Here is a 14,834-nt window from a genome sequence, read left to right on the forward strand (position 1 = left end):
CCCAATGTTGTTATTTTTCTGCATCTGTCCTGTTTCCCATTATCCCCATTGCAGATCACTTCCACTCCTCAAAACCAACAGTTCCATCCTCTGACATCATCTGTAGCTTCGTTATTATAATTAGGTCATCTAAATTTCTTTTCCTGGAGTCTCTTTCACCTAAGGATTTTTTAGTACCTTCGCTTACTCTTTTTCCCCCCTGTTGGTCCCTCTTCAAAAAAAATGAGCAAGACTGTGTGTGGGTGTGTCTGTGTGTGGGTGGACATAGGTAACTTTCCAAAGTTGACCCTTCTCTTTGTACCTAATTCCTTCTGCTGTCCTCCCTGATCATTTTTTCGGCTATGCCCTTCCTCAGTGATCACCAATGACTTCGTAATTGTCGGTATTCTCTTCTCAGTCTCCTGACCTATGGCATGACATTATAGATTTTATAGATAATCTAGAAATTCTCTTTTCTCTTTGCTTGATGACACCATTCTCCCTCAGATGTCTTCATCTTACAGCCCTGCCTTGTAGGTGCCCCTCACGTGTCTGCTGCTTTGCTCTGTTCTTACGCATCACTAGTGATTCTCAAATGGTAGTGACTATAAGAATCACCAAAGATTCTTGTTTAATATGTAGGTTTCTAGATCCTGCCCTCAGAGATTGTGATTAAGTAGGTCTGGAATGAAACCCATAAATCTGCATTTTTAACTAGCTCGTCTTTTGACTCTAATAAAAGTGATGCATGGCCACACTTTGAAAAAAATATATATAGTCCTGTGCACTCTGGCTTATGAGGAGATAGTCCATCACATCCATGCTGATTACTCTGAAATATTTAATATCCTACTCAAGAATTTCATCTTATTATCTATTTTTTTCTCCTTTTATCTTGTTAACATCTCCTATTACCATACTTAGATAATCTCAGAATCAGAGCAGGGCTGATAGTCAACTAGCATGCACTTGCTTTTGGTTATTAAAACAAGAAAATATTTGGGGGTGCCTGGGTGGCTTAGTTGGTTGAGTGTCCAGCTCTTGGTTTCAGCTCAGGTCATGATCTTGGGGTCCTGCAATCAAGCCCTGCATCAGGTTCCACACTCAGCGCAGAGTCTGCTTGTCCCTTTCCCAACCCATCTGCCCCCCCCCACTTGCCTGAGCACATGCTCACTCTCTCTCTCTCTCAAATAAATAAATAAAATCTAAAAAATTAAACAAAATATTTGCAAGAACACTGTACACAGCTGTTGTCCTAAGCCCCTGCATATCATTCCTGTCTGTCCTGGTGCCTCTCCTGAAATCCCCTGGATCTCCTCACCATCCACCAACAAAGTAGTAATACCTGGGACCACGGAATTTCTCCAGGAACCTGCTCCAGTGCAAAGCTGGCATCTTAATTGGTTGAATTGTATCAGTTAAATATCTCTCCTGTTAAAAGATGATGATATTATTCACAGTGTGAGACACAGGATAAGAAAGTGGTTTTAATGGGAAGGATGGTAAATTCAGGATATAAGATGATTGAAGTGTAGTGTGAAATCTGCTAAAATAGTTGGATGGAGTGGCCTGCAGCAAGTCCAAGATCACAAGAGCTGTGCTTTCCAAATTTGACTGATCATCAGAATCTAAGACTAGCCCTGAAACATTTTGATTCATTGGGCCTGGGGTGGGGCCCAGAAATCACTGTTTTTTAATATTTTCCCCAGTGATCTGATGATTTAACTAGATTTGAGAACTACTCCTATAGATTAAGAACGCAGAGAATTAGTACCAAAGTGTTGCTCCATGTTGGACCTCAAATAGGCATTTTACATTCCATGGCACAACCAAAAAGATGAGATAAGAATATGTGGAATTTTGTTCAAAAACTACCACCAGTACCAGTAAGTATCACTTGTATATAGTTTATTCACAGAAACTAATTCAGTGTTAAATTCTATTCAAAAAAATGCATTTTGTCTCGGGCAAAAAAGAGCTCCATTTCTAGGAGTTTCTTTAAAAATAAACTCCACAAGAAAAAAATCCCACATTTAGGAAAATCACAACAAAATATGGTCACCTTTATATATATATATATATATATATTTTTTTTTAAAGATTTTATTTATTTATTCGACAGAGAGACAGCCAGCGAGAGAGGGAACACAAGCAGGGGGAGTGGGAGAGGAAGAAGCAGGCTCATAGCGGAGGAGCCTGACGTGGGGCTCGATCCCAGAACGCCGGGATCACGCCCTGAGCCGAAGGCAGACGCTTAACCGCTGTGCCACTCAGGCGCCCCCTCCTTTATATATTTTTTTAATTTTAAGAGAAAATATATCATTTCAGATTATCATCCAAGAGTAAGTTAAAATTTGAATCAAAATATGTAATTATGTTTTAATCAGGTGTTGCGTTGCTCTGAATCATATGTACAATTTATTGAAACAAAGGTGGGATAACAATTCTGTAAGATGTTGTGTCATGGGTTTACTCCTGAGTCATTTATTACGTATATGATTCTTGAGTCACTAATTACTAAGGCTTTCCTATAAGGAAAAGATTACTAACAATAGGCAAAGTGAGTGATTGTGTAACTTTTTAAATACTAAGTATTATAGTTACAGAAAGACTTTTTTAGACCATATTAAAGGAATTAAATTCTGTCAAATTACAGTTATTTCAAAAATGGGTATTAGTATCACTTTCCATTGACAGACATGTATTTTCCCTAAGAAATTAAATTTCGAGATTTAAAGTCTTATAAGTTTATAAAGAAATATGTTCGTAAAACTGACAGCACTGTAGTAGTTCTTATTATCCAGAGAGGGAGGAGTTTGTAGTTGTATATTAGAGATACCTTTTGAAAGTAAGGCTTTGGGGGCCCCTAATTTTGTTTATAATACTGAAACCTAACATATGTAATTGCTGTGAGGAAAAAAATGGAACTAAAATAATTAAGACTAATGAGTGCTGTTACACTTTTTATGCAGCTGAATTTAGATCTGATAAGTTTCAAGCATAGCTCATTCTAGACTACAGCTAACTACAATTTATAAGTGCCCTCAGTGCTTCCTTGATGTTGCACCCCAACCACCACCCCCACCCCTGACTATTCTGCACTTTGAAACACAAAGCAACTTGTCAGTTCAGTTTATTCAGTTAAGGTCAGTTCCGTGAAAACAAAGTCAAAGCAATTGTTTGATTTAATTGACTAGTGAAACTGGTTATACAGGTAGGTAGAACTTAGTTTTATTTTTGTCCAGCTGCATATTTGAATGTTCATAAAGTAACTTAGTAGAGTAAGTAATAAGATTCCAGTGACATTGTAATAGATTTAAAAGAATGATTACCAAAGCAAGGAAAGAGGACACTAAACCCAAACTATAGAAAATATTCATGGTATTTTTTTTCTTTATGGCTTTGCTTTTACTGTAATGAATCATGTCCAAAAAATGAAGTCTTCTTTTCTTTCACTGTTCATTTCCTTTTCTTTGAGGAATTTTTTTCCTGGGCTAATGTAACCAAAAGGAAATTTTCTAATGTAATTTAGTTGAATCATTTAAATAACTTTTACAAAGTAGTCCTCAATCTGCAAGCAGATATTCTCTAACAGCTAGTTGGTCAACCACCTTTTGGATTCTCTTTCCTCCTCACCCACCTCGATCTCATGGCTGATCATTTTAACAGTGATTGTTTCTGCCTTTGGTTCTTCCTGCCTTCCACTATACCCTTCCTACTGTTCTCTACACCTTCAGCTTCTAGGCTGCTAATCACTCATTTCTTTTATGTGAGTAGAAAACCAAAAAATTACAGTTTTGAGAAAAACTAAGAAATTGAAAAAAATATATAAATCATTTCTTGTCCCAGAACTTAGCCTCCATTAAACTTGTTAGGGACTATGAAGGAAAGAAGAAAAAATATTTAAACATATAAAGGCTAGAATTTTATTGTCAAAGAACATTTTAAGATCATAAAGTAGGAATTTTGTAGTGTTTTTGTTCTGTGTAATAAAATACTCCCTTCCCCACCCTCTCAGTCTTACAATTGGTATCCACCATTTTTGTAGCGATTGTTCAGTTTTTGCATATCCAACTTTAGAATACTTTTTCTGAGAACTCATTAGGACCCAAGTGTGGGCTTGCTGATACCGACAATGCTGTGTTTAGTCCTAAACTGACCTACACTTTATATTTGCTTAGGAAAAGAGCAAACACAATAAACAAAAAAACTTGTTGGTTGGGTACAGAAGTTAATAAAATCCTTAAGGAGGGAAACTGGGTGGCTCAGTCGGTTAAGCATCTGCCTAAGCCTCAGGTCATGATCCCAGGGTCCTGGGATTGAGCCCTGCATCAGGCTCATGCTCAGCAGGGAGCCTGCTTCTCCCTCTTCCGCTCCCCCTGCTTGTGCTTTCTCTCTGTGTCAAATAAATAAATAAAATCTTCAAAAAATTAATAAAATCATTAAGGAAAGAATTTTGGTCTTATATATCAAGAGCATTACATAGTCCTTAATCTTAGTGTGACTTCTGTCTGAAAAAAATTTCACAAAGAAAACATTAAAGAAAAACTAATAATTTTGAAATCTGTTGCAATATTATACTAGTCAAAAATGGATAGCATCCTAAATGTTTATTACTATAAGCAATGTAATTATGGTACATTGGCTTCCTAGACAGTTTTGTAACCATTAAAATCATATATTAAGTTACTCTGAGAGCTTGGGAAAGTAATTATATAAGGTAAAGTGAAATGGCATAATATAAAATTGTACATAGTATACTAGCAATGAGCAATCCAAAAAGAAATTAAGAAAACAATTCCACTTCAATAGCATCAAAAAGAATAAAATGCTTAGAAATAAATTTAGTCAAACAGAAGAAAGATTTGTACACTGAAAACTACAAAACATTGCTGAAGAAATTGAAAAAGACCTAATAAATGGAAAGACATCCCATGATCATGGATTAGAAGACTTAATATTGTTAAGGCGATACTGCCCAAAACAATTTACAGATTCCATGCAATCCCTGTCAACATCCCAACAGCATTTTTTGCAAAAATTAAAAACCCATCCAAAAATTCATATACAATTTCAAGGGACCCTGACTGCCTAAAACAATCCTGAGAAGGAAAAACAAAGTTGGAGAACTCACACTTCCAGATTCTAAAATCACCACAAAGCTATAGTAGTCAAAACAGTGTTGTACTAGCATAAGAACAGATAGATAAGACTAATGGAATAGAATACGGTCTAGAAATAAACCTACATATGTATGGTCAATGGTTTTTTGACAAGATTGCCAAGACCATTCAATGAAGAAAAGACAGTCTTTTCAACAAATGGTAAAACAGGATATCTACATATAAGACATTGAAATTGAACTCATACCTTACACAATATACAAAAATTAATACCAAGTGGATCAAAGACCTAAATTTCAGAGCTAAGAATATAAAACTCATAGAAGAAAACACAGGAGAAAATCTTCGTGATCCTGGGTTTGGGAATTGTTTCTTAAAAATGACACCAAAAGGGGTGCCTGGATGGATCAGTTGGTTGAGTGTCTGCCTTCGGCTCAGGTCATGATCCCAGGGCCCTGGGATCCAGTCCCACGTCAGGCTCCCTGCTCAGCAAGGAGTCTGCTTCTCCCTCTCCCTCTGCCCTTCTCCCCCGCTTGTGTTCTCTCTCTCAAATAAATGAATAAGATCTTTAAAAGAAAAAAAATTCCACCTAAAGTATAGGCAACAAAAGAAAAATCAGGGAAGTTAGACTTCATGAAAATTAAAAACTTTTGTGATCAAAAGACATAATCAAGAGAGTAAAAAGAGAACCCACAGGATGAGAGAAAATAATTGCAAATCATATGTCTAAGAAGGGTTTAATATCCAGAACGTAAAAGAACTACTACAACTCAACAACAAAAAAGCAGACAAACTAATTAAAATACAGGTGAAAGACTTGAATAGATAGATATTTCTCCAAAGAAGATATACAACGGCCGATAGGCACATGAAATAACAGTGTTAGTGAGAATGTGGAGAGATTAGGACCAAGTACATTGTTAATAGGAATGTTAAATGATGCAGCCTCTGTGGAAAACAGTTGCCAGTTCCTCAAAAAGTTAAATATAGAAAAAAAGTTTTCAATTTTCTAGAAAGCTAAATATATAATTACCATATAACCTTGTAGTTTCACTGCACTTCTAGGTAGATACCCAAAGGAATTGAAAGTGGGAACTCAAACAAATATTTATTTATATACCACTATTTGTAGCAACATTAGTTACAGTAGCCAAAAAGTAAAAACAACCCAAATGTTCATCAACAGGTGAATAAACACCCAATGGAATATTATTTAGCCATAGAAAGGAATGGAGTTCTGATACATGGTACAACGTGGATGAACCTTGAAAACATTACATTAATGAAGTAAGCAGACACAAGATGACAAATATATGATTCCCCTTATATATCTAGAGTAGGCAAATTCTTAGAGACAGATAGTAGAATAGAGGTTTCCAGTAGCTGGGGTGTTGCAGGGAATGTTTTTGCTTAATGGATGCTTCCATTTGGGATTGATAAAAATATTCCAGAAAAAGATACTGGTGATGGTTACGCAACGTTGTGAATGTACTTAATGCCACTGAGTTATACACTATAAAATGGTTAAAATGGTAAATTTTATATTTTAACTATAATTTTTTAAAACTTTATTATACATAATGATTTAGCTACAGTTCATCAGTTTTACAAATAAAGATGGAAGGAAATATGAAGACATGAGAAAAATGCTAAATCGTAATATCATTATGTTATTTTGAATAGAAATAAAGCTCAAATAAAAGATTTTTATTTTAGCTAAAGGATATTTATTTAAAGAAGATAAATTTTTTGTTATATTTCTTTTCAAATCAGTAAATGGCAAAACATTTAGGTGGCCCATCCCTAAAATTGGCAACAATTCATATTTTATTTAAAATTGTTCTATTTATGAATTATTATTATAAAGAATAGTTATATTGATTAATAGTTTTTAAAACCTTCCAAGTTACGTAGGAAAAACTTTTCTGAGTAATTCATGTAAGGGAGTTTTGGTGTCCTCTGTCTGTGCTACAGCATTTTGAATAACCTTAGTTTCTTGTAAAATTTTTTAGATTTTCATGAATCTTGTTTTTCTTTAGCTTAACAGGGCCAATTCTCTGTTAAACCAGACTCAGCAACCTTACAGATACCTCATTGAATCCGTGCGTCAGAGAGATTCTAAGATTGATTCGCTGAAGGAGTGTATTACACAACTTGAGAAAGATGTCAGGTAAATTATCTATAAATCTTTCATTTGAATAATTAAGTATAAACATAATACTGCTATCCATGAATTAAGTTTGTAAATTGTGAAGAAAAAAATTTAGATAGTGAACATGGCCTTAAATGTATTTATCTTAGAGAAACTAGGTCACATCACATTAGGTGTTCACATTCCACCTTTTGATCAGAAGTCTTAGCCTGGAAATAACAATGCTATGCTTATTAACAAAGCACTCCACCAACCTCGGACATAAGCAGATATTCTGTCCTTGGTTCCCTAGAATTCTTTAATTGGTTGGGGCTTGACTGAAGGAAGAAGAAGAATATGACCAGATGCCATTTGTGAGTCAAAATGACTTTTTTTAAAGTAGGTTCCACACCAATATGGAGACTAACGTGGGGCTCAAACTCACAACCCTGAGATCAAGACGGGAGCTGAGTTTAAGAGTCAGACACTTAGGGGCGCCTGGGTGGCACAGTTGTTAAACGTCTGCCTTCGGCTCAGGGCGTGATCCCGGCATTATGGGATCGAGCCCCACATCAGGCTCCTCTGCTATGAGCCTGCTTCTTCCTCTCCCACTCCCCCTGCTTGTGTTCCCTCTCTCGCTGGCTGTCTCTCTCTCTCTCTGTCAACTAAATAAATAAAATCTTTAAAAAAAAAAAAAGAGTCAGACACTTAATCTACTGAGCCATCCGGGCACCCCCAAAATGACTTTTTTTTTAAAGATTTATTTTAGAGAGAGCGTTAGGTAGGGGGAGGTACAGAGCAAAATATATCAAAATCATTTAGAGAACTTTGTAAGAAGTATAAATTCCTGGGCCCTCTCTACAGAGATATTGATTTTTTTTTTTTAAGATTTATTTATTTATTTTAGAGAGAGAGAGAGCAAGCGGGGGGGGAAGAGCAGATAGAGAGGGGAAAAGAGTCTCAAGCAGACTCCACATTGAACGGGAACCCCAAGATCATGATCTGAGCCAAAACCAAGAGTTGGATACCTAACCAACTAGGCCACCCAGCCACACCCCCCCCCAAAAATGACTTTTTAAACAGATAAAATATCCACATTTGCTTGGATTCTCTTGACTTTGCCAAGCAATTTTTTAGGCTTTCTTCCTGAGTCTCTACATGAAGTAACCCATGAATTACCTAAATGTAAATAAATCCCTTTCACTTCCTTAAGTTGAAATTGTTTTCTTACATGACACCTTACCCAAAAGACTTGCTCCACTTAATAATCATTCAAATTCTTTACCTTTTCATCTATATAATCATTTTAGTCTTTTAAAGTTGAAGTAAAAGAATGATGTTGTACAGAAAGATGTTTTAACTCATGGATGGTTGATTAGTTGGCTTAGTTATTATTGGATTTTAAGATTGTTTAGAATAATTTAAATAAATTATTAACCAATTCATAAATGTAGAAGCAGAGAATTAGATCGAATAGAAGTTGTTAAATTAAGGAATTGGAAAACAATAAGGAGAATATAGTTATTAAATTCAGATTTCCTAAGGTATATAGCCAAAAGTATACAACTAGTGGTAATTAACTCTAAAGTATGGGTGGGTGTTCTTTTTGATGAATCAGAATAATTACTTTCTCTTGTTCCTACCCCACCAAAATAATATGGTTCAAAATTTTACTCCTGATCTTTAATTTCAGATGATATGATAAAATAATTTTAAATCACATTTATGTTTTAAAATGTCAATATTAAATTTATTTCTGGATTAATTTTAAAGTTAAAAATTATACTTAAAATATATATAACCCACATTAATTCAATTTATTTAATAATAAACCAAATTAAAAAATTATTAATTAAAATAATTCAGTGAATCAATTAAGTAGTTCTGTAAATAGCTATTGGGGGCCATAGAAATTGTTTTATCACTCACTGGGCATTTGGTTTATCTTAAGGAAATTGAAGGGAGAGCCCTAAATAGAACTTTTCTTCCTACATTATATGTTTCTTCCTATATTATATTTGAAATTTTGTATAGAATCTCCTTTTACCTTTTTAGTCTTGGGGCAGGAACATAAAGGCCTGTGGAAAAATTACCTTTCACAGTTACCTTCAAATAAATTTATTTGAATATTTCTTTACTAAGAATTAAGAGCTGAAAATATTTAATATAAAGAAAAATAATAGCTACAGGAGGAAACTATTAAGATGAACAAGTGCAGCCCTAGAGAAATTAATTAACTTGTTATCTAAGAACATACAGTTTTGTGGTAGGGTCAAAATTTGAATCCAGGTCTGTCTGCTTTCTAATTCTGTACTCCTAACCATTATGTTATACTGCCTCCCTATGTTCTATTTTGCATAAGGGATGATTTTTCATTAACTGATATAATTGAGGAAGAGAAGTAAAAAAAAAAAGTATAGAAGAGTGGTTGAAAGTGGAGCATTAATGAATGATAATTGTTGAAGCTAGGTGACAGATACTTGTGGGTTTGTTATATTTTCTTTCTCCTTTTGAAATATTCCAAATAAAGTTATTTTTTAAAAACAGATCTTAAAAGGGAGTACAGGCTCTATGGATAGGTTGCATGGGTCTAAATCTAGCTCAGTACTTAGTTTTGAGTTGGAACCAGTCAGTTAAACTCTTTAAGCCTCCATTGTCCAATAGAACTTTCTGTAATGGTAAAAATACTCCATATTTGCACTGTCCAGTATGGTAGCCACTACCCATATGAAGAACTTAATTTTTAATTTTAATTAAATTAATTTTAATTTTAATTGTCAATTGTGGCCACTTAATGGCTATGTTATTGGACAGTACAGCCAGTTTTCTCGTCTGTGAAATGAGAGTGGTACTCTAGTACTCGCAGCACCTAATTCATATAGTTATTCTGAGGATTAAACAATATAATCTTTGTTATATATATAGCATTGTGCCTACACATTATGAATGCTGTATAAATGTTTGCTATTATTAGTATTTATCTTACAGGAAACAAATTTTTATGTTGAAAATTATTTTAAAAGTGAGAAATAACATTTCTCAAAGTATTTTGACTTTTGACAAAAATTAGGATTCCCTTAATAACAGCAGCAGTTATCATAAAAACTATGTCAATTATGAAATTAACTATAAAAATATTTTTGTGCTAAAATCTGAGTCCTTTAAAGCCGTCTATGCTTCATAAATTTACTGTATAAATATTTTAATAGATTCTGAACTAGTATTTCACAGGATATGAAACCTTGTCCTTAATTGAAGCCACTACCTTCTAACGTGAAAAATTAAGGTGCTTTCAGTAGTTTAATTATGGCCTTTGAGATGCTGTTAAATGTACCCTCATGACATGAATGAAATACCATAAAAAACAGCCTAGTGGACAAGTAAGATCCAGCAGTCTGTCTACCATCACTCTTAATCGGAGCCAATGACATTTCAAATGTAGAGGAATATCCTGGGCTTTGAATACATAACAGCCTGGTTTCTTTTGTCATGGTAAATGTACCTGTAAAATACAGATATTGGTGTGAACATCAAGGGTTAGATGTGAAAATTAAATGAAATAACATATATAAAGCTTCCGGCGCATGGGAGAAACTCAGAAATATTACTTTCTTTTGTTCTTCATTAATTTGAAATTTAAACATCAAATGACCCATTCAAAACAATTACTAAGTGATTATGCCTTAAAAAGGCCTATTCCTTTTTGCTAGGTGTTGATTTTAATTATAGGGAATATTTACATGAATTGATTACTTCTTAAATTGAAGTATAGTTGACATACCATATTTTATTAATTTTAGGTGTACAACATAGGGATTAAACATTTATATACGTTACGAAATGCTCACCACAGTGTGGTTACCATCTGTCACCATACAAACTTATTACCGTATTATTGACTGTACTTTTCATCCCCATGACTTATTTATTTTATAGCTGAAAGTTGGTATCACTTAATCACCTTCACCTATTTTGTCCAAACCCCTGCCCCCTCCCCTCTGGCAACCACCAGTTCTCTGTATTTATGAGTCTTTCTGTTTTGTTTGTTGGTTCGTTTGTTTTGTTTTGTAGATTCCACATGTAAGTGAAATCCTGCAGTATATGTCCTTCTCTATCTTATTTCATTTAGTATAATACCGTCTAGTTCCCTCCATGTTATTGCAAATGGCAAGATTTTATTCTTTTTTATAGCAGACTAATATTCCTCTGTCTGTATATGTGTGTGTGTGTGTGTATACACACTACATCTTCTTTATCCATTCATCTATCTATAGGTTGCCTTTTTGTTTTGTTGATGGTTTCCTTTGCTATTTCAAAGCTTTTAATTTGATATAGTCCCAATTATTTATGCTGGTTTTGCTGCCCTTACCTGAGGAGACAGTTCCAAAAAAATAATCGCTAAGACCAATGTCCAAGAGTTTATTGCCTGTGTTTTATTTTAGGAGTTTTATGGTTTCAGTTACATGATTACTTTTTAAAATATGTCTCTAGCTTATACAATAAGAGCTCTTTAAGGAACTGAATAATGTTACCATTTTCTTAGAAAATAAAACAATACCACTATACCAAACCCCAACTTGCAAATTTAGTTATTTATATTCAATGTCTAGAAAGGTTAGAGTAAATATGTACCAAAATGAAATCATTATAAACACATTAAAAGCTGGCATTTGAGATATCACTATTAACTACTTTAAGTTCCCCTATCATTAAAGTAATAATCCATTCTAAAAGTAGTACTGTTAAACTCTCCTCTACCAAGTCACAAGAGACAGTGTGAGTTATATAGTTTGATCTATGGCCCAAAAGTGAAGGAAGCACGGAAAGAGAATAATTAGCATAAATTTCTTTTCCGCATTGCCAGTTCTCAGTTTATTCTTAACTAGTAGTTTAAGAAGAAAAAACTACTTAGCCTTGTGAGGCTAAGCCAGGGTATATTGATCCAGGAAGTTAAAGAACAGTGTATCAGGAGTATGTTTTCATATAGCAGGTGACACAGAGCCATAAACATGAATTTCTGAGTAATAATTAACCGTGAATTGAACAGTTATGGGTGTAATATACCCTTCACGATAGATGTGCTTATAAGGAGATTTGTTTTGTAGTTGCTTTATGAGTCACGCATGGAAGCTTTGTATTTTTAAAGGTAAATTTCCACTGTTATGAAATGTGTCTTATGGAGACTAAACTTCGATTGAGTAATTACATACACTGGAAGAACACGGAGTATAATAATCATCATATGCAGCTTTAGAGACCCACGTGTTGAAGGTGGTCTCCCTTGTGGCTTCAGAGCATATTAAAGAGAAGGCTGAGGAGTCTGTACTGTTTGTGATAAACCCGCGTCTTGCAGATAGAACAGAGTTGCTCTGCGAACCAGTTTATCCACCCACCTTTTATTCTATATTATACAGTTATTTTTGCTATTTAAATATGGAATGTTTCCTTTATCCTGGAAAAAATTAAACACTACATATAAAGCATTTCTAACGAATTATCCAGTCAAAATCCTTTATTACATCAACATTCCATTCCTATTGCATACATTTCATTTAAGGGCCTGTTGGTATTTGAAAGTGTGTGTGTGTGCGTGTGTGTGTGTACTGCCTGTGAGTGTGTGTGCGTTTACATGGTATGTGTACGTAACATGTATAATTAACATGTATACATGCATATGAACATTAACACATTTCTGTTCCTCAAAAAATCCTATTCCTGGGTTGTTGGATGTTTATTTTAATTTTAAAAAATATTTCATCTTCAAAGTGATTCTAGCTAACGATAGATTCAAATTCTACAGTTACAAAACTTTTGATCTTTACCATGCTTTGGAGGACTCTGGCAGAATCTGGCACTCGGTTACTTTATATCATTGAGTTCTTTTCAACTCCAAGGCTCAGTAGGCTCTCTGATGCCTGATTCTGAAAGTCAATCTGTTTTTCTGCTGAGCTGCTAACCCGTATGGCATTTAATTACTATTTTTCTGTGATACCTGTTCTTCATCTAAATTAGTAATACCATATGGCATTTATGTTGTGTTTTATGTGTTCGACTCTTTATTTCATCATTCATTAGGTAATTCATATATCCCTTTGACATACATGAGTATTGTTTTCCACTTTTACAGACTTACCATGGCTTGGTAGGGTGGTGTGTGTGGTGCTTTATACTCCACACCTGAGTCAGTGGCACAGTTGGAAACAGAGTCAGAATTGCATCTTGTCTTTCTCTCAGAGGACAAACTATGGTGCTTCCTTGGGAAGTTCAGTTACTAGGAAAAAGGAGAATGTGAGTTTTTTTCCTCATAAGTCCTTGGAGTTACCAGTTCTTTCAGAATACCTACTACTATTCCTTGAATATTAAAAAAACTTCTGCCCGATATTTTAAAAATTGGTGGCTTTCCATTTTCTTAAAGGATAATTTACAGCATCTTACCTATGCAGCAAAACAGTCCTCACTAATTTTACCTTCACAGATTTTGTTTTGATATTTATGGAATTATGTTGTTTTAATTGATTGTTGCTTTTCTTAATTCTTGATGTGGTGCTGAGTAGATTCATTCCAGTGGCTTTCAAAGAGTCTTTCATTTAATGGTTCTAATTAATTTTTATATGATGAGTAATAAAACTCAGACAATACAAAAAAGGCCTCAAATATTTATCTCTTAAAATCTTAATGTTCTTCTATTTAGGCTTCTCACCCTTTCCTGTCAGAAAATAGGTCCTGTCAAAGGCAAATTCACAATGCAGACTTAGAAATGAAAGACTGAACTAAGAATTTGGAGGCAAAAACTGTTTTCTGAAGTTTATCACAGACTGAATATCTGAGTCATTTATCTAACTTAATTATATACCTGGTAATTTAGTACGTGGTAAATTATAAAATGCTACTTTTAGTTTTAAGGATAAATGTTTTAACTTGACTCCCTGTGTCTTGAGTTTTAATATTTTGGCCAAACATACTTTTTATATTTTATATGAAGCCCCTTCATCTTTTTTACACTTCAGGAGTTCATAGTCATCTTGAAAACACTAATTTCTGTGCCCCTACTAGGCAGGAAAGGATTCTCAGTACACCTCATTGGCACTGTCGAGTGATTACTAAAAGAAAAAGTCTTCTTAGAAAATAGTTAGCTATTGGTTAAATCAAACATTACAGTGCCTGGTCTGATATCGTTATGGACTATAAATTTAATTTCTCTTTAATTCAAAGAGATTTGTCAGATTTGTCTTTAGCCTTTTGCTATTTACTCTTTATTAGTGAAATTTTACCAACATGATGACTTTTTACATTTTGGTGGTTTTTTTTTTTTTTTCAGCAATTTAAATAAAGAAAAGTCAGCTTTACTACAGATGAAGAATCAAATGGCATTAGATTTAGAGCAACTTCTAAATCATCGTGAGGTACTTTTTCCATTTTGTCATAATTTTTATTTGAAGCTTTTTCAGTGTCCATGTTGCATTAAGATTACTGGGTCCCAGTTGTCTTTGTGCATTAATGACTTCTCATGCTTGCATCTCACTGTGATCTGGTCCTTTATATTGAATGTGTGATATACTTTATTATTCTTTATGACTTAATTTTTACTTTACTCTTTGGGT

General features: G+C 34.1%; 1 protein-coding gene across 4 annotated transcripts in view; it reads left to right on the forward strand.

Annotated features, from left to right (window-relative positions):
- PIBF1 (progesterone immunomodulatory binding factor 1) overlaps positions 1-14,834 on the forward strand; it is a 197,797-nt gene that overhangs the window by 156,353 nt on the left and 26,610 nt on the right. For 3 of the 4 annotated variants that reach the window (XR_567411.2, XR_567410.2, XM_008686640.2), the window contains exons 15-16: positions 7,142-7,272; positions 14,552-14,636. Coding sequence is in view for 2 of the 4 variants with exons in the window: in XM_008686640.2 (XP_008684862.1) it covers positions 7,142-7,272; positions 14,552-14,636 (216 nt within the window). In the remaining 2 variants the exon portion in view is untranslated. The remainder of the gene's footprint in view (positions 1-7,141; positions 7,273-14,551; positions 14,637-14,834) is intronic. The other variant, XM_008686641.2, reaches the window with a different exon arrangement.

The sequence above is a fragment of the Ursus maritimus genome, unplaced genomic scaffold (genome assembly GCF_017311325.1).
Source record: "Ursus maritimus isolate PB19 unplaced genomic scaffold, ASM1731132v1 scaffold_10, whole genome shotgun sequence".
NCBI classification, from domain to species: Eukaryota; Metazoa; Chordata; class Mammalia; order Carnivora; family Ursidae; genus Ursus; species Ursus maritimus.